Here is a 20,000-nt window from a genome sequence, read left to right as displayed (position 1 = left end):
TGTATGGTGGTTTGCAAATCGGGAGGACGCGCAATTTATTCCATAAAGATTTGACTTCGTTATTACATTATTGTTCATTGCGCGCTGATATTTCTTCACATTTACATGATGTTTTACGAGTTGGCAAGACTTGCAACTCGTTTCATGAGCATTTAACTTTGTGGTTCATTGCGCGCTACCTTTTCTTGACATTTACATGGTGGCATTCGAATCGGCGAAACGCGCGATTCACTTCTCGTGTGTAATTCATGCTGTTCATTGTGCGCTACCATTTTCTGGCATTTACATGGTGGCATTCGAATCGGCAACACGCGCAATTCTTTCCTTGAGTGTTTTTTCATGTTATTCATTGTGCGCTACCATTTACTGGCTTTTGTATGGTGGCATTTGAATCGGCAAGACGCGCAATTCTTTCCTCGTGTATAAATAATGTAAGTTACTGTGCGCTACCATTCCAAGACATTTTCTTGGTAGCATTTCAAGTTGACACGTCGCATGATTTATTCCTTGAATCTACGTTGTGTGATTTCATGGTGCACAAACCTTTATGGTGTTTAATACTCATATAAAAATCTGCAATGTGCGCAATTTACTTCCCAATGTTTTTTCTGAGATGAACACAACAATACCAGAGTTCTAGATGTAATGCTGTGTGTTCCTGATATGTATTCCTAAAAGGAGATTCATATGGTTGTTTAGAAATTGCTCAGAGTGTTTCCTGATTCTCATGCTAAAGAAAGTACTTGAATCTGAAAGTCCTATTTAACTTTTCCTGTTTCCTCCTCAGGTATTCGGTCATCTAAAGCCTAGTCAGGTTTAGGATTATTCTAGGGTTGTTCATGTTTTTCGGAAAAGACGAAGCTTAGAGTTGTAGCATGGTACTGATTTCATGAGATGTAATTTTGATGTTGTGTTTTAACCTTTTGCTTCCTACAGGTCTCCTTCCCAGCTGTTCCCGTCCTAATCCCCTTTTCCCCACTTGGACTCTCTTAGACTCTGTGATAAATCTAATCAGAGTATTGGAGCTGTCTTGTGGTGGAAGTGTTGGGAACATGCACGGACCCCGAGGATCTGGTGACTCTGACAAGAAGTAGGGGTGATGGATGAGACATAGGAATGAGATGTAGGTATGAGAAGGAGGGATGATGATTGAGAAGTAAGGATTAAAACTAAGAATGATGGAAGAGAAGCAGTGGTGATGAATGAGAATTAGGTATAAGAAGTAGGGATGTCGGATGAGAAGTAGGGATGAGAAGTAAGAATGATGGTTGAAAAGTAGGGATGATGATGAAAAGTAGGGATGATGGATTAGAAGTAGGGATGATGGATGAGAAGTATGGATGATGGATGAAAACCAGGGATGAGAAGTAAGAATGAGGGATGAAAAGTAGGCATGTTGTATAAGAAGCAGAAAGTGATGGATGAGAAGTAGGGATGATGGATGAGAAATATGGATGATGAATGAGAAGTAGGGATGAGAAATAAGAATGATGGATGAGAAGTAGGGAAGATGGCTAAGATGTGGGGATCAGGGATGAGAAGAAGGAATGATGAATGAGGAGTAGGGATGAGAAGTAAGAATGATGGATGAGAAGTAGGGATGATGGATGAGAAGTAGGGATGGTGGATGTGAAGTAGAGATGAATGAGAAGAAGGGATGAGAAGACGGGATGATGGCTGGGAAGTAGGAATGATGGATGAGAAGTAGGGATCATGTAGAGATGATGGATGAGAAGTACGGGTGATATATGAGAAGTAGAAATGAGAAGCAGGGTTGAGATATGATAAGTAAGGATGATGGTTGTGAGGTATGGATGAGAAATAAGAATTAGAAGTAGATATGATGGATAAGAAGTAGGGATGAGGGATCTGGGAAGTAGGGATGAGATGTAGGGATGAGAAGTAAGAATGATGGGTGAGACGTAAGGGTGATGGATGAAAAGTAGTGAGGATGTCTCTAAAATGGATGCTGTACATCCAACACATTTTTCTTGCTGATAAATACAGACAATTGCTCAGTCACACTTTTTCTGCTCCTTTTCAAATAAACAACAACGAAATAGGCCAAAGATTGCTTTGTATGGTTGGATCAGCTGACAGTTTTTTAAGTCTTGGTGTATCATCAGCTTTTGCCCTGTCCATCAGAATGACCCAAGTTACATTGAGCAGTTAATGATCTCTTGAAGTTTAGGAGCTATTTTCTCAGTGACTTACTGGAATATTCGAGCTGGTCATGGGTCTAAAAGGGATCCCGATTTTACCCTTGTAGCTATATGACATATTTAATCTATTGAGACTGACATACATTTTCCTTATTTTACCTGTTTGAAGAGCCTAAAGTAGCATTGTGTTACCTCATGTTTATGAATGGACGAGCAGATTATGTTTCTTCTGAGCAGTAAGAGTTTAAGGAGTCACATATTTCTACTGTGGGTATAATTGAGTAATGTAGCAATTGGGGTTATATAATTCATTTACAATTTAAAACAACTCTTTAGAACTATTATCCACAGTTATGCCGGCACAGTTCTAGATGCATGTAAGGTCACTTTAGATTTCTTCACCCATTTCTTGTATTTATTTAAAGCTTTGTTGTAGGCTACTTTCTTTTGAGGATCAACCTCTTTCCACCCGCTCCTTTCTGAGGCCCTGCAAACCCATTTATTTGACTTTAAAATCACAGTGTACCACGCTGCTGTTTTTTTAATTTTGCCAAAGTGTGATATCATCCTGAATAGTGCTGCCTCCTTATTTTCTTCTACTTCTATCAACCATTACATTGATGCCTTTAATAGCTGTGTTTACATCTGCTGTAATTAAAGATGCAGTTAATTCAGCTATCTAATTATTGATGTTTTTGAGAGATGCTGGAAAATGCCTATTTCGACACTTAACACTGGAATTATTTGTTTCCTATTGTTTTTAAACTTGCTTCTGCTGAAGTAAGGTAGTGAGCTGTCTGTCCACACAATGGGAATAATCTCTAAAATATTTAGAAAGTTTCCATTTGTAATAGAATAGTGAAGGCAATGTCCTGCAAAACATATGAGCTTTTTAATCGATTGCGTCAGGCTTATTGAAAGGCACATTCACAAGCCCCATGTTTCACCGGTGCCTCACTGTAAGTCTTCCCAGGGCAGGTGCAACGAGGAGAAATATCTTTATTTCTCCTCGTTTCCTCTTTCTATGTGTGCTGCATTCCGCAACCTACATAGAAAGAGGAAAATGCATCCCAGGATTGTTTTTGTGCAGGAAGGTGCACCTTCCTGCACAAGAACTACTACTAGGCAGCAAATTTAGCTCCAGCTCAGGGGGAAGGACAGAAATCTTGTAAAAACGGTGCATTTCTGCCCTTTCCCTGTCACGCAGTGCAGCACAACAAGGTCACTTGCTGCGTTGCTCTGCGCCACAGGGTTTGTAAAAATGTTTCTAAACACGTTTTTGCTTTGCCACACTCGTCTAGATCAATTTAAATGTTAAAGTCACCACGGAAAATTACATCTGCTGCGTCCAGGTCGGCTGAAACAATTGATTGACTGAATTCTAAGAGAAAGTACTTTGCTTGACCTTGTGGGCAGTAAGTTAGAATAAATGTAAACCAATAAGTTGCAAACATATATACAATCACTGTTTAGTCTATGCCACATCGTGAAGCTGATCCTTCAATCTCAGCATCTCAAGAAGAGGAGAAGGGCCAATGGCCAATTCTCGTTTCGAGAGTTCAACATTAAGTAGCTGTGATTCATGAAGTAGCTGACCTACATCTTTCAACATTGCTTCATTTATGTTTTATATATCTTTGGTGTAATCTTACAGAATTTGAAAGGAGTGCCTCACAAAGAGTTTAAGGGGAGTGGGCACGTGAAAAGTGTCTCTCCAGACCACAGAAGGACCAAGTTTGGATGATCCCTGACTTACTTTAGTACTAATTCAGACCAGAAGATTCACCTGCTAGGGCGAGTTCAATCAGTCGTCTACGTCCTCCACAGTCTCCCATTTTTATTTTTCATGATGATCAGCAAACACTGCAAGTTGGGATGCTTGTAGTGGGCCTCTAAGTCACAGAAGGTGAATACTCCCTCCTTTCAAGGGAGGTACAATATGCTTGCGGATATCGTGATCCTCTTCCACCCCAGACAAATTCCATAATTTTCCTATTTAATTCAGTGTATGATTGAGATGGTTTCCTTGTCAAAAGCATTGTCCCAGAATGGGGCCACTCCAACTCACCACCAACAACTTGCTCCGTTGTCTCCTGGTGGTGAGGTGCAGTCAGGCTGTCTCCTCTACTGGGGCTCTCTGGGCCCTGTCTCATCCAGTGGCAACACCACCTCCAGTTCTCTGGTCAGGCTTACTCACTCCTCGATCTGTCATCATGTTCTCCCAAAATGTGGCCTCGGAGAGGTACCTAAATCACTGTCATTTTCACTCCAGTGTGTTGGATTGGTCCTCTTCCATATTTGAAGCAATTACACATTGGGACATGTTCTTTGGGAATGACACCAGGAGGCACAGAAGAAGCACTTTGTGGCCATAAGGCCCACTCTCGCTAGTTCATCTCTAACCCAGCCACATTTGAATAGAAATGACGCAGATATTTTCTAGAGTTTTTGCCAAAAGGAAGATGTTACCAGAGGAGGAGACATTGAAGTAAAGTTGGGTGTTCGCATCCTATCAATGATATAAAAAGTCTAAGTTCTTTATAAGACCACCCAGGATTTTCAGACAGATTTTAAAAGTAGCATAAGCTACAATGGAAGTATGAATTACTCTTTGTAATATATGAAATACTTTTTAGAAAGAGCTGCTCAGCATGATCTGTTAAAATATGCTGGTGATGTATGAAGCAAATATGCTCAGCCCCTTGCCATTGCAAACAATGCCATCCCATAACTTTGAAACAGTATGTTGTGTCTGGTAGTATCAAAAGCCACTTATAGATCAAATAGACTCAGTATGTGGGAATCACATTTTACAAAATGTTTTTTTTTTATTGCTGTGACCAGCTTTGAATCCAGATTGTAGATTGTACAGTAGGTTGTTTTTATTTACCAAGTCTTACAGCTATGTGTTTGCATAATTCTTAAACGAGACAGGTGAGGCAACAGACTGGATGGATCTTTCAAAGTCACAAGGTCAGCAAAGGTGGCCTGCTATAATTTCAGGCAGTTCGTGAACCTTCCTTAAGCGAAGAAGAGATTGATAAAATTGGGCCAGTGTACTAGGTACAAGATTAACATTATAATCAGCTTTTTGTGTAAAGAAATTTGATGGAATGTGTGAGGCAAGTTTGTTGATATTTACATTTCTGGTATTTGGTAATCATATTTTCATTCTTTTTTGATAGGTCGATTATTGTAGCTTTGAGACGGTCATGGAAAGGAAAATTTAAGAATGGTCTGACTATTCAACTGATTGGGGACATCGACTAGCAGGCAGTGCTTATTTGCAATAATAAAATCTAAAAAGGACAGTTTGGTATAGAGTTTGCAAGCTCAGTCCAATTTTCACCCACCACCCTACAGTTGGAAAATAGGTTGCTCAGTGTGGAGGTGGTGATCTTCTCGTTAGAAGAAAATAAGCCCATCGGAATCTCATTGAGGCCTGTCTTTTAAAAAGATGAATTTGTGGATTGCTGTTCGAAAAGGAATTTTATAACTTTTCAAATTATTCTATAGAGAAGGGGTCTTAGGTGTGGAGGACAGATTGACAGAGGGGATAGAAAAATGAGTGTCTGAGAACTGATAGGCTGGGATGGACAAATTATCTTAGACAGGAGTAGAGTCTCTGGATGAGAATGAGGGGGTGGAAGTTATTGGGTGGAGAGAAAGAAGTGGGGGAGTCTCGAATCTTTGACAAAGGCTATGTGACAAAAGAAGTGGGTGGGAAATTGTGAGGAATGCATATTGCATTCACATTGATGTCTTGGTGTAATTATGAAATGTGTGGATCTATCTGGGTTGTGAATGCTCAAAAGTTCATGTCTGCATCAGTGTGGTGGTGGTGTTAGGTGCAGAGCGGTTTAAGTGGCTACACTTTGGAATGTGTTAACGGCACCTAAATGCAATTCAGTTTGACCTGTGCACGTTAGCAATACCTACAACAAATTATACATATTTTAATAAAGAATTAATCTAAATGTAATGGAGGAAGGTACTAGTATGCTAAGTTCAAATAAAGTTGCACACATCAAAATGTTTACAGCATTGTGATCATTTATACACCAAAGCCTTACAGAAGCCTCCAAAGATAAGATGGAGACCCCCTTCAGTATAAGGATTTCCAGCCCGCTGCTCCTGATATTGGCTCTTCACAGTTTGATGAAAGCCAATATTATGTGACCCCAGGAGGCACCATGCAAGTTGTTAGGTCTGTTAGCCTTATACAATCTGGGCGCTATCCCACTCCCAGGAATGATGACCAGAGCTGCTTGAGCGCTTGATCTTTATGAGGAACACACTAAAAAGGAAGTCCTATTTTTTTTACACAACCAAATGTTGCTGTACATGTCTTAAAGCATATTTATGGCTTTCCATGACATAACCCCATAACCCTTCAGCAGGTAACAATTCATGACTTCAAGTAATTGATACATTGTTATCACACCCAAATCATGAGAGCACCACATGTTACTTACCAACGCGTGAAGCAAGCACAGAAGTTTCCTCAATGCGCTGCCTTCTCCACTTTCACTTGAGGAAACTGGAACTGCACTCTGTAGAACAAGCAGCAAATCATTACTAATAACATGGTTTGGTCTTAGTGACACACTGAATGTAAAAGCCCATTTTTAGGTCTGCCGTTAACCAAGACCTTTTGATTTTACTAAAAGTATGCATACAATATACTTACTTAAAGGGGCTTTCAGCAACAACTCCTCATCCATTGGCCTACTGTTGTGTCATTCACATGTTACTTCCTCCGGCTCCAGCATACAGCATAGGGCATTGAGTCAGCCTACTTAAGTCAGTGGTAAACTTCAGTTTGTGTGATTGTATTTTGCTCTCTCACAACGATCCACACACAAGGTAGTTCCCTGCAGTGCCTGTGTTTTTGTTTTTACTTTATAATTGGTTTAGTCTTGACTTTGTGTTTAGAGGCTGATGCCTAAGCAGGACGCTTATGATGTACAGGGTACATTCCAGCTTTATCATTTCCTGTTTCCTGCTAATGCTGTTTAAATTCCTTTTGGAGTAAGCTTTCTGGCTGTTGCTATTTCACTAGCCTGAAAAAGCTGTGGAGAACAGAGCCTTTTGAAAGACAATAGTACTAACAAGCATTTGCAATGCAACGGGTCTCGCGTTTGCTCATGTTCGAGCTGATAGCATTGTAAACTCCTAACCCGACTTTTCACCTATCGGCAAAAGTGCATTTATGTACGTAAGCCGAAAAAGTGCATTTAACTATGTAAAGTGCTCGACTTCTGCCAAGCGAAATCGCGCCACTAAATTAGAGAAAAAGTAGTCCACGAGCCGGACAGAAAACAGCGAGCCTCGCATGTTTTCTGTACTTGGTCGATGCGCTCGAGGAGGGCTAGCCACCGGAAAAGGCATGACGTATGCATGCCTTCGACTAATGAAAGCAAGCAGATTTTAATAGGCAAGCCCACTAACCAATGGAAAACACTGATGTGACGTCGACAGGACTCCGAGCCCTTTTCTAAATAAAGCGTCTCGCTGTGATACGCATGCGCGAGCGCATGCAACGCAGGCTCGACCCTAAAAATGAAGCAGCTCACACAAAATCTGAATATAAGCTCATGAGTGTGCTCTATCTTTCCAACTATGTTTGTTTTCCTTCCTTCCCTCCTTCCTCACTTTCCTTCTTTCTTTCTTTCTCTTTCAATCTTTCCCTTCTTTCATTTTTCCTTCCTCCTTTTTCCTTGCTTTTTCTTCCTTCTTTCTTTTTCTTTTTTCTTTTTTCTTTGTTCTTTCTTTCCTTTATTTCTTCTTTCCTTTCCTTTTTCTTTCTTCTTTCCCTTTTCTCTATTCTTTCATTTCTTCTTTGCTTCTTCTTTACTACCTTCTTTTTTCCTCCTTCCATTTGTTCTTCTTTTTCTCTTCTTTCTTTTTCTTCCCTTTTTACCTCCTTATTTCTTGCTTTCTTTCTTTTGTTCCTTTTTGTTCTTGCTTTCCTTTTTGTCTTTTCTTTCTTTTTTCCTTTCTTTCTTTCTTGAGGCTGGCAGCTAGTGTCTGACTAGTTGGCTTTTCGGGTGTGTCAACCAAGACCTTTTGATTTCAATAAAATTAGGTGTATAACATAGTTACTTATGGAAGTTTTCAGCCAGACTTCATTGATTAGTCTGTGGTTCTCATTCACATTTTTCTTCCATGCCCTCCAGCGTGCATCAAGTGGCAATGCACCAACACACATCAGCCACTGGCTGACTCATCTATGAGTTACGTCATACTGCCCTTTCACAACGAGCACATAGAAAGTAGTTCCCTTCAGTTTCTGGGAGTACTATGGTAATTTGAGACAAAAACATTTTTGCTTTTAGCCAATTTTTGTTTCTTTTAGGTAGATGAAGGCCCGGCTGCTTCCCAAATGTTAATGTTTTCCAAAAACCATGACAAAACTAGAATTGTCAAAAGGCTGGTGGCCAACACCAGAAATATTTGCTTTGGCAGTGCTTCTTAATCTAGTATTCAGTACTAGGAGTTAGCCTACTTTAAATTACTCCACATTTGGGCAAATAAGTGAACTCTCATAAATGGAGATGATGTAATTTACCAGGGAAAACGCATAATAGTCAAGTTGGGAAGCAGGGATTAAAAATCAGTTCTCTTTGTTTGAAAGTTCACAAGCTCGTTTGAAAGGTCACATACCTACATATCATTACATCCCTGTTTCTATTGTTCAGTCAAAAGATGTATTCAAGTTTAATCTAATTTTTCAAGAGGCCATCTTTATTCAGAGCGCCTTCGAGCATACAAGAAAGCCCATTTGACTTTTCCTGGTCTCAGCTATGGAACATAAGCTTGAGCTCACCACACCACGTTTGCTATTATTAATACCTTTATGCCCAGATTCTCAAGGGTTTAGCATCAGGTTAGCATTACTTCTGTAATGCTAAACCAACACTAAACCTTTTTGGGGATTCAGAAAACAACACAAATTGGTATCTGCATTGATTTGTATAGAAAAGTAACACAAAGCAACATGGAACGTTTATTTGCATTAATTTGCGTTAAGGGGGCGTTACATGGGTCGAACATAGGTGTGCCTGTGCTAACACCCATACTTTTGGATGCTAAACCCTACTCTGAAACATCAGTAGACAGGGTTTAGTGCCAAAAATTAATGCAGCTGAAAAGCAGGCATTAAACGGAGAAATGTTTTCATTTCTCCGTGTTTTTCTTACTTTGAATGTATGCTGCACTATATAGCACACATAAAAACCAGGGCAATCTTTTTTACTGGCCTACGCATAGTATTTTGTACAGGAAGGCTGTACAAAAGCTATGCTAGACTCACCCACAAACCCTAGCACTATGGCGTTAAGGTGTGTGCATGGCACACAGCAGCTGAAATCAGTGCCGGCGCTAGAAGGAGGGGGAGGAGTGCCATATTTATGTGAATATGGCACTGTCCTGCTCTCCTTGTAACGCAGCGCAGCATTTGTGGCTGCTGCACTCCATTACCTGTCACCTCTCAGAATCTGTGCCCTAGAGGTCTATTTACTAAGTTTTAGTGCCATGTTTGCATCACAAAAGGGACTCAAAACAACACTAAATCTTTTTTCACTAATGTACTTTCACTCAAAATAGCTCGAAGCAGCTCTCAGCGCTGCTTTGCATTACTTAGCACCAAGAGGGCGTACTGTGGGTGGCGCATGGGCATTCCCACGCAACCAATCAAGGTTTCTGACGCTAATCTCTATTTACTTAAAAAAGGGCACAATGTTTAGAGTCAGAACATAGAGCCCATTTCAGATAGGCACTATGAAGGAGAAATGCTTTTTTTCTCTTCATTTTCTGACTGTGCATGTGTGCTGCACTGTACAGCACACATATAAAGTGTGAAAAATCTGTAAAGTTTGTCTCAACATAGTATTTTTACTGGAGGGGTATCCTTCCAGTACCAAACCACTGCTAGACTCACAAAGACACCCTTGCACTATAGTGCAAAGGTGTGTCCGTGGCACACGGCTGCACATTTCTGCGCAGGTTTTATGGAAGGGGAGGAGAGTGCCATAGTTCTGTAAATATGGCGCTCTCTTGCTCTCTGCTCATGCAGCACAGCATGTGTGGGTGCTGCAGTGCGCTGTGTGACAAACTGGTAAATCTGGTCCTTAAAGTGCTTCTTTTTCTAATGTATAATTACCAACCAAAATGGCACATTCTTTTATCTGTAACTGACTAATAATAGGTTCACCATTTCGAAGTGTACTCTGCTTTTGTAATCCATGAAAGAAAGAACATCACCGAGGAGAGATTTGGACAATTTCAATTAGAAAGACTTTAATATGTAATTTCACTCAGTCCTTTATTTGTTTAATTCTGTCATATCTTGTAAAAAAATGTTTAGAAAAATCAGTTTTGGGTCTGGCTAAAATTAGCTTTAGTTGTTTGAAAAATCTTTTACGACTTAAAAGAGGAACATCACGTCATCCCTCCTTCCCAATGATTATTGTGGCATTTACCTGTTTCTCAGACCACATTCAGCAGCTACTGACTAATTATTTTAGTCATTTATGACAAATGGAGTTTTGCTATTGCACCTGCACTCAGGTGAATCTGTATAGGAATTAATTTTCTTTGGCGACTGAGGGCAAGGGGAAGGAATTGAAAAGTTGCAGCTCCTGAAAACATTGCACAGCCACATGGGAGCTGATTTGGCCGTGTGCATCGCAAGACATTTACGTGACAATTTGAGAAGGAAGGGTAAAAATACACCATTTTATGGGGACTGTTGCTGTTCATTTGCATGACGCATGAATGCTTGAGGCTGACATTGGTATGCAGTGAACTGAGCTACTTTGAGGGTCTTATGGGGAAAATAAGATTTGAACTATTAATCAATGTAGATAGTATTAGTTTTAGAGGAATTTTAATCACTATTCCGGTATCATTGGACAGTGCATATGGCTCATTGAGGATGTCAAGGAATGGTGGAAATGACTAAAGGAAACTGTTCTGTCCTCGACATTAATAGACTGGTAGAAGGTCTCATAACCAAATGCTTTCTGTGGCAGGTGATTGGCAATGGATCCATCATCCCTTAAGAGAAACACGTGAGCCATGAACCAAACTGAGCTCAGATTTTTGGATGACCCCTAGATGTTCATTATCTGTTGGTATCAATTGATGTGTGCACTAAATACCCAGCAGTAGAAATGTTGTCATCCACTGCTTTTGAGTCTTTACAAAACCAGCTAACAATGAAATTCCACAAATAATGGAAACTGACAATGGTCAATAATTCCAGAGGAGATATTTTCACGACTACCTACACACATTAAACAATAAACAGAGGAAGATTGTGCAATGCGCACCACAAATCATGTAATATAATTTGGATGTGTAGAGCACTACTTGTCACCAGTGAGGAAAACATTTGCTGGAAGGCAAAGGAAACTATGCACATTGGACTGGTACAACAAATGGAGTTGAAATGGGCAGTACACAATGTCCTGAAAATAGATTTCAATGCCTCGTACAGCCCCACCAAATGTACACCCGCATCAATTATGTTTGAACGAGATGTTGGAGATACACACTCCTGAATGGACTCCTTCCCCCAGCCAGCATGACTGAAGAAACTGAATCAAGAAGGTGCCTCCACAATGACTATGTTACTCGCAGAAGAGAATTATTATAGCCCAGAATGGCACAATGATCACAGCTGAAAGGAACCATGAAAGAGTAACCATAAGCATATCTATAATTAAGAACCTAAGGGAGCACCCAACAAGCTCCACTGGACATGATGCACGCATTCTGATGGCTGTGGAAACCAACACTGAAGGTGCCAGGGACAACCCTGTGTTGTTTGATGATGAGCAAGCATTAATGAAGGACACCCCTTGGCTAGAATCCAACCCAAGCTCTCCAGTTGGTGAGCAAAAGCCAGGTTGAAGCCTCCAGGGGAGATATGTGTTTCCTGCAACCCACACAAAGACTGAGAAATCGTACTAAGATATGGACCACAACCACCATCACGACATTCACCAACTAGGACATGTCAGCTTATTTCTGTCAGCACAGCACAACCAGTTTTCTCGTTTTCTTTTGGGGGGGTGGGATATTTTGGTGAAAACACACACACACACACACACACACACACACACACAGCAGACAGTGAACATCGAAATTGGCCCCACCCTATCTCCACCAGCCATCCCATGCACCCCATCTCCGCCGGCCATTAAATGGTGGTGCTACCATCATGTAATCACTAGCCGAGAGGAGATTCGTAATCCCCAGGGCAGCACTTCTTGCAGCGCTGCACTGGCAGGTTAGGACCTCCAGCACTGCCAGACTGACGAAAACTCATAATCTGGCTGTGATGGCAGTCTGACCGTTGCGCTACTCCTGTACTCTGCCTCTACCAGCCATCCCCTGCACCCTGTCTCTGCCGGCCATTACATGGCGGTGCTACCGCCATGTAATCACTGGCAGAGAAGAGACTTGTAATCCAAACAGTGCTGCCCTGGCGGATTAGGACCGCTAGCACAGCCAGACTGACACAAATTTGAAATCTGGCAGACCAACTGTGGCACTACTGACACAGTCATAATGTCACGGTCAGACCGGCATATCCTTATTGGCAGCGGTCCGAACGCCACAGTGGCCCTGGCGGTCTTAAGACCACCAGGGTCGTGATAACCACCCCATAGTGTGCTTGCAAGGGACCTGGGTCCTTGAAGTTTTCCATGTCAATGGTTTTCAATACTTTTGTGTAGCAGCTGCGCCCTCCACATCAGGCCGACCAAAGGTGGGGGTCTACGGGTCCTCATTTCTTTAAGAATTAGTAATTTAAAAGTTGAAGAGCTTTGTGTTCCCCTTCCTTTCAAATGTTAAAACTATTATTTTCTTGTTTTTTTTTAGATGTTACAGGTAAAGTATCCACAATTGATTTCATTTTGTGGTCATCACATATAGCCCCTTGCATTCAGGAATTGCCTATTTTTTCTTCCAGTTTTAGTGATCACAGTTCTATTGCTGTTAAGTTTAAAATGTCCCCCAGGTCAAATCACAAATGTCCAGCTGCTCCCCTGATTTACAGTTTTCTATAAACAATGGTAAATGTGAAAACCTAGGCCATAATACATTTTTTGAGGAGCTAATTATTACAAAGGAACCTGAAGTCATGTGCTGTTTATTTGTGAGACAAAGGCTTGCGATGTCCTAGAAAGTTTTGATGGCCTCTGTAAAAAGGTATCTAACATTTTGGTTATCAAGAAAATACAAAATGATCTTCCCCTATAAAAATAGTCTAACACCACCTGTACTGCTGCTCTGAAACAAATAAAAGTGATATACAAAGCAATGCCTCACAAAATAGAAGATATTAGACAGGCTAGGCTTATAAACAAGTTGGTTTTAGATGAGAGGAACCAGGAAATAGGCGGCAGGCATGGAAAGATTTGCAAGCTGCTCCACAACTCGGGGACTCCAGGGCATTTTGGAAAGGCATACACCGTCCTTTTTTCTCAGATGATAGACAGCTCAGAAAAGAATGTCATTGTTGTACTTGGCCCATTTTGCAGGGTCATCCCCAAACTTTTTGCCTCCTTTCTCCTATTTGTTCTGACCTCTTGCTGTTGGCTCTAGGACTCTGAACACTTTATCACTGCTGATCAGTGCTAAAGTGCAGGTGCTCTCAATACTAAAGTTGGTATGATTGGCTTACACCTAGTTGGCACATTTAATTTACCTGTAAGTCCCTTGTACAGTGGTATCCCTATGCCCAGGGCCTGTAAACGAAATGCTACTAGTGGGCCTGCATCGCTGCTTGAGCCACCCACTGAAGTAGCCTTTCAAACCTGTCTCAGGTCTGCTAGCGCAGGGCCTGAATGCGCAATTTCCTGCCACAGAGACCTGGCATCTAAATTTACTTGTTAGGCCAAGAACTCCCATTTTACTGCATGTAAGTCACCCCTAAGGTAGGCCCTAGTTAGCCCTTTGGGCAGGTATGCTATGTATGTAAAAGGCAGGACATGTGCCTGGTTGTGGGGCCTGTCCTGGTAGTGACACACAGCCTATTTGGTTTCTCACTGATGTGAGCACTGCCTTGCTCATAGGATTGCATTGGAAATGCCCTGCCTTATGACTAGGGGGTATTGTCCGATTTATGAGGGGTAGCTTATGCATGTTTGGTATGGTTGTAATGGTAGTGAGAAATGCTGCTTACTGGCGTAGGTGAGTTGTTTATTACCATTAGAGAAATGCCACTTCTAGAAAGTGAGCGTTTCTCTGTGCTTATGTTTTGCAGATTGATTCTTCTCTGTGCCGGGGGCAGAGTGACAGCTTGGCTTTGTGCATACTTTTCAGACTGCCTGTACACAGGGAGGGTGGAGGTGTGACAGAGATACATCTGCATTTGGAATGGTCTTTCTGTTCTGAGAGAAGTGGAGGAGGGGCACACTTACATCTGTAAAGTCTGTGCCCTGGCCTCACATAAAGGGCTAGTTTACCCCCCAACTGATGTCTGGAGCCTGTGCTGGAGGAGAGAGGGGGCACTCCTAGAACCAGCTGTAGCTGGTTGGAACCTCTTCTTCCCCTCTTTGTGAGTGCCTTGCAAAACTGAGTATAAGTACAGGGGATTTTCCCCATGAAAAGTGCACAAGAAACATCTTAAGGATATGGACACATAATGCTGCTGGAGGGACTCACCAGGAACCGCCTTGTACTGCTGCTGCTGTGCTGATCTGTGACCTGCTGGATCACTAGGAGGAACTGCCACTGGCTGCATCCCCCTTGTGCTGGCCTTCTTTTGGGCCCTACAGCCCTGTGCTACATTTGTGTCCTCCAGTGGCTGCGTGTTGTGGCCCCTGCCTCCTGCAACCTTTGGCTTTTCAGCGCGAGGATAGTGCTGTGCTGGAGCAGAAGAACCGGAAGAGTGCTTGACTTTATGCCCTGAGAGCCTTGAGAGCACTCATTCTTTTATTTGTTAGCACTTTGTGAGCGCTGTTCTAAATATATGCTGCGGCCCAAGTTGGTTGACTAATTTGTAAATTGCGCGATGCGCACCTTCCATCTGGCCCCCTGGGGACAAGAACGTGTCGGAAAGTGCCCCCGGGGCACCAATAGGAACTGCTTCTGGACCACGCTCACCGCCGCAGCCCGGGACAGCGAACTGCTCTGCACCGGGTCGGGTGCAGCAGGGAAAGCCCCAGATCCCCCGAGGGCAGTGGAGCCTCTTTCAAGGATAGGCACGGTGGCCGCCCTCACCAGAGGTCCCCGATCCTACTCGTATTGGGAAGAAGAGGCACCTCTCTTGCGCATGAGATAGTATTGGTGAATCGTGGCGTTTTATGCCACAGCGCTCAGTTAGCAAGGTGGATTCAGGTCATGTGCAACTAGGAGGGTATGTGGGCGAGTCTGTGTGCTTAATTTGCCAGACGCTCTCTTTGTGATGATTCCCCTTATGTGCATTCCAGCTACTGTTTTGCTGTATTCTAATGCCATGAGTTTTTGTGCTGTCAGGTGATGCGCAGCCATGATAATTGTAGGAGGCTGGCCTTGCTTATAGTGGGTACCTTGTGGTACTTACACCTTGTGTCAGGTCCAGTTATCCCTTATTAGTAGATTAGTATTGTTCTAGCAGCTTAGGCTGATAGAGGTAGCTATAGCAGAGCAGCTTAAACTGAACTAGGAGACATGCAAAGCTCCTACTATACCACTTATATCACTTATCACTATATCATAAGAAACACAATACTCAGAGTTACTCAAAATAAAGGTATTTTATTTTAGTGACAATATGCCAAAAGTATCTCATGGATATACTCCCTTAGGAGGTAAGTAAAATGCACAAAATATACACACAAACCAAAATCAGGTAAGTAAACAGTTAGAAAAGTAGTGCAAATACTGTAGAACACAATAGAATGCAATAGGAGACACGAATGGACCCCAGGCCTAGTGTAGTGTGTAGAGGGTCACTGGGAGTGTAAGAAAACACTAAGGGTGTCCAAGATACCTCACCCCAAGACCCTGAAAAGTAGGAGTAAAATTACCCTACTGCCCCAGAAAGACAGTAAAGTCGAGATAGGGGATTCTGCAAGGACAACAACTGACTGCAAAGCACTGAAGATGGATTCCTGGACCTGAGGACCTGTAAAGGAAGGGGACCAAGTCCAAGAGTCACGCAAGTGTCCAGGGGGTGCAGGAGCCCACTAAACCCCAGATGAAGGTGCAAAAGGGCTGCCTCCGGGTGGAAGAAGCCAAAGATTCTGCAACAACGGAAGGTGCCAGGAACTTCTCCTTTGGTCAGAAGATGTCCCGTGGGGTGCTGGAGGATGCAGAGTTGTTTCCACACAGAAAGACTGCAAACAAGCCTTGCTAGCTGCAAGAGTTGCGGTTGAGGATTTTGGGTGCTGCCAGTGCCCAGGAAGGACCAGGAGGTTGCCCCTTGGAGGAGGCGACAGAAGGGGCACTCAGCAACCCGGAGAGCCCACGCAGAAGCAGGCAGCACCCGCAGAAGCACCTGAACAGTCTTTCAGAAGATCTGAGCATGACGGTCGATTCAGCACAACAAAAGAGGGTCCCACGAAGTCGGAGTCCAACTCAGTGAGTTGGGCAATGCAGGACGGAGTGCTGGGGACCTGGGCTAGGCTGTGCACAAAGGAAGTTTTTCAAAAGTGCACAGAAACCCTAGCAGCTGCAGTTCACGCAGTACACAGGATTACTGTCCGGCGTGGGGAGGCAAGGACTTAGTTGCGGTTTTGCAGGCGTCCTGGAGCAGTCAGCGGTCGATCCTTGGCAGAAGTCGAAGAGGGAAGTGCAGAGGAACTCTGGTGAGCTCTTGCATTCGTTATCTGATGAGAAACCCACAGGAGAGACCCTAAATAGCCCTCAGAGGAGGATTGGCTACAGAGAAAGGTAAGCACCTATCACAAGGCGTCTCTGACGTCACCTGCTGGTACTGTCCACTCAAAGGTCTCCATTGTGCCCTCACACCTCTGCATCCAAGATGGCAGAGGTCTGGAACACACTGGAGGAGCTCTGGGCACCTCCCCTTGGGAGGTGCTGGTCAGGGGAGTGGTCACTCCCCTTTCCTTTGTCCAGTTTCGCGCCAGAGCAGGGCTGGGGGATCCCTGAACCGATGTAGACTGGCTTATGCAAGGAGGGCACCATCTGTGCCCTTCAAAGCATTTCCAGAGGCCAGGAGAGGCTACTCCTCAAGCCCAGGCCCTTCACACGTATCTCCAAAGGGAGAGGGTGTAACACCCTCTCTCAGAGGAAATCCTTTGTTCTGCCTTCCTGGGACTAGGCTGCCCAGGCCCGGGGGGGGGGCAGAAACCTGTCTGAGGGTTGGCAGCAGTGGTAGCTGCAGAGAAAACCCTGGAGAGTTAGTTTGGCAGTACCGGGCTCTATGCTGGAGCCCCGGGGATGCATGGAATTGTCACCCCAATACCAGAATGGTATGGGGTGACAATTCCATGATCCTAGACATGTTACATGGCCATGTTCGGAGTTACCATTGTGACGCTACATACAGGTATTGACCTATATGTAGTTCATGCGTGTAATGGTGTCCCCGCACTCACAAAGTCCAGGGAAATTGCCCAGAACAATGTGGGGGCACATTGGCTAGTGCCAGGGTGCCCTCACACTAAGCAACTTTGGACCTAACCTTCACTAAGTGAGGGTTAGACATATAGGTGACTTATAAGTTACTTAAGTGCAGTGTAAAATGGCTGTGAAATAACGTGGACGTTATTTCACTCAGGCTGCAGTTTCAGTCCTGTGTAAGAATTGTCTGAGCTCCTTATGGGTGGCAAAAGAAATGCTGCAGCTCATAGGGATCTCCTGGAACCCCAATACCCTGGGTACCTAGGTACCATATACTAGGGAATTATAAAGGTGTTCCAGTGTGCCACTGAGAATTGGTCAAATTAGTCACTAGCCTGCAGTGACAATTTTAAAAGCAGAGAGAGCATAAACACTGAGGTTCTGGTTAGTAGAGCCTCAGTGATACAGTTAGGCACCACACAGGGAACACATAGGCCACAAACTTATGAGCACTGGGGTCCTGGCTAACAGGATCCCAGTGACACATATCAAACACACTGACAACATAGGGTTTTCACTATGAGCACTGGGCCCTGGCTATCAGGATCCCAGTGAGACAGTAAAAACACCCTGACATATACTCACAAACAGGCCAAAAGTAGGGGTAACAAGGCTAGAAAGAGGCTACCTTCCTACAATAATGTCTTGGCGATGGTGATCATGAGTTTACTATGACCTTATGTATTTTTGGTGATATGCGTTTTTACTATGATAGGTGCATTTGTAGTAATGTTTGCCTGACTACTGCTTATGTAGCAGAATAACCAGTAATGTATGTGTTGTATGTGACTACTGCTTGCTTTCGCAGAATAATAGCGCTGTGTAACGTTCTGACAGCTGCCTGAGTAGCAGGGTATTACTGACATGTTGTGTTTGGTCTAACAATGTTGTGTACAATACAGTTGATTTTTATTTAACTTGGTGTTGTGGTTCCTTTGTGGTGGGGATAGTGCGTCACATGTGTTGTGTGTGTTGTGCAAACGCTTTACACATTGCCTCTGGGAAAGGCCTGGCTGCTCGTGTCAAGCTACCAAGGGGATGAGCAGGGGTTATCTTGGGTGTGTAGCTCCCTCGCCCTGACTAGAGTGAGTGGGTTCTGCCTTGCTTAGGTGCATACCCTAGCCAACCAGAAACACCATTTCTAACAGTCATATTCATGCTGAAAAGTGGCTTTGCCATTTCTCAAAAATGTTTGGAGTGGATTACATACCCTAAGTACCTGTGGATGCACTGAATCATTCACTAGACAATATAATAGCATTTAGCAACTTTATCAAAGTGTGTGCAAAAGTAAGACCCATATCAAAGTCCCCAGCTGATAAGGCTCCAGAGACAGATGAGCTACCCATTGATTTTTTTAAACAGAACCCTACATTTTGAGCACCCCTGATAACGAATGTTTTTCGCACTGTGATAAGAGGGAAAATTCCAAACATATGGAAGGAGTTTATCATTGTCCCAGTTTTTAAAAAGAGGGACAAAAGCCAACCAACTTTTTACTGACCCATCACCCCCTGGGACTCATCTGTGAAGATCTTAAAGAGGGTAGTCCTTCAAAAGCTGGAAGACTGGGCATGCAAAAATATTTTTTTCTCCAAAATGCAATATGGCTTTTGCTTGGAGGTTGGTACAGTTGGTACAGCAAACCTTGAACCTGCTCCTGTTATCATGTAAATATGTCTAAGTAAAGAGGGATGCTGTTCATTTGGCATATATGGAACTCTCCAGTGCATTTGACCTGATTGACAAGGGCAAAGTATGGGAAATGATGGACAAGGCAAGTATCGATTATGCCTTGATCGATCTTTTGAAGTGTTTGCACTGGGCAAGGACTGCATTGGTTTGATGCACCCCACCCCTTTAACTCCAGCAGAGACATCAGACAAAGGTGCATTTAGCCCCCTTTTTATTCTTCTTTTATAAAAATTCCCTTGAATCAGAGCTGGTGACTAAAGTAAAGGGCATACCTATGGTTGGGAGCCTCCCAGTCCCGTTTTACTTTATGCGGATGAAACATCAAAAATCGTACATAATGATCTGTGGGCCAAAATAAACCTGCTTTCACAAACACAAATAGGTGGAACACCAATCTCCAAGGTGCAGAATTTTAATTATATTGAGGTTATGTTGGAGCAAAATGTGAGATGGGAGAAGCTCCTGACTCAGAAAACGTGCATATTTGCCAGGGTAGTTGATGTAATCTTCTACTTTTCGAGAAAACATGGCTGTAAGACTGTAAAGGAGCTAATTTCATTG

General features: G+C 43.1%; 1 protein-coding gene across 1 annotated transcript in view; it reads right to left on the bottom strand.

Annotated features, from left to right (window-relative positions):
* LOC138287232 (uncharacterized) overlaps window positions 1-20,000 on the bottom strand; it is a 146,442-nt gene that overhangs the window by 21,102 nt on the left and 105,340 nt on the right. The window contains exon 5 of the mRNA XM_069227619.1: window positions 6,638-6,715. Within this exon, the coding sequence (XP_069083720.1) occupies window positions 6,638-6,715 (78 nt within the window). The remainder of the gene's footprint in view (window positions 1-6,637; window positions 6,716-20,000) is intronic.

Source organism: Pleurodeles waltl, chromosome 1_1 (genome assembly GCF_031143425.1).
Source record: "Pleurodeles waltl isolate 20211129_DDA chromosome 1_1, aPleWal1.hap1.20221129, whole genome shotgun sequence".
Taxonomy (NCBI): Eukaryota; Metazoa; Chordata; class Amphibia; order Caudata; family Salamandridae; genus Pleurodeles; species Pleurodeles waltl.
This window is presented reverse-complemented; position numbering and strand designations above follow the sequence as displayed.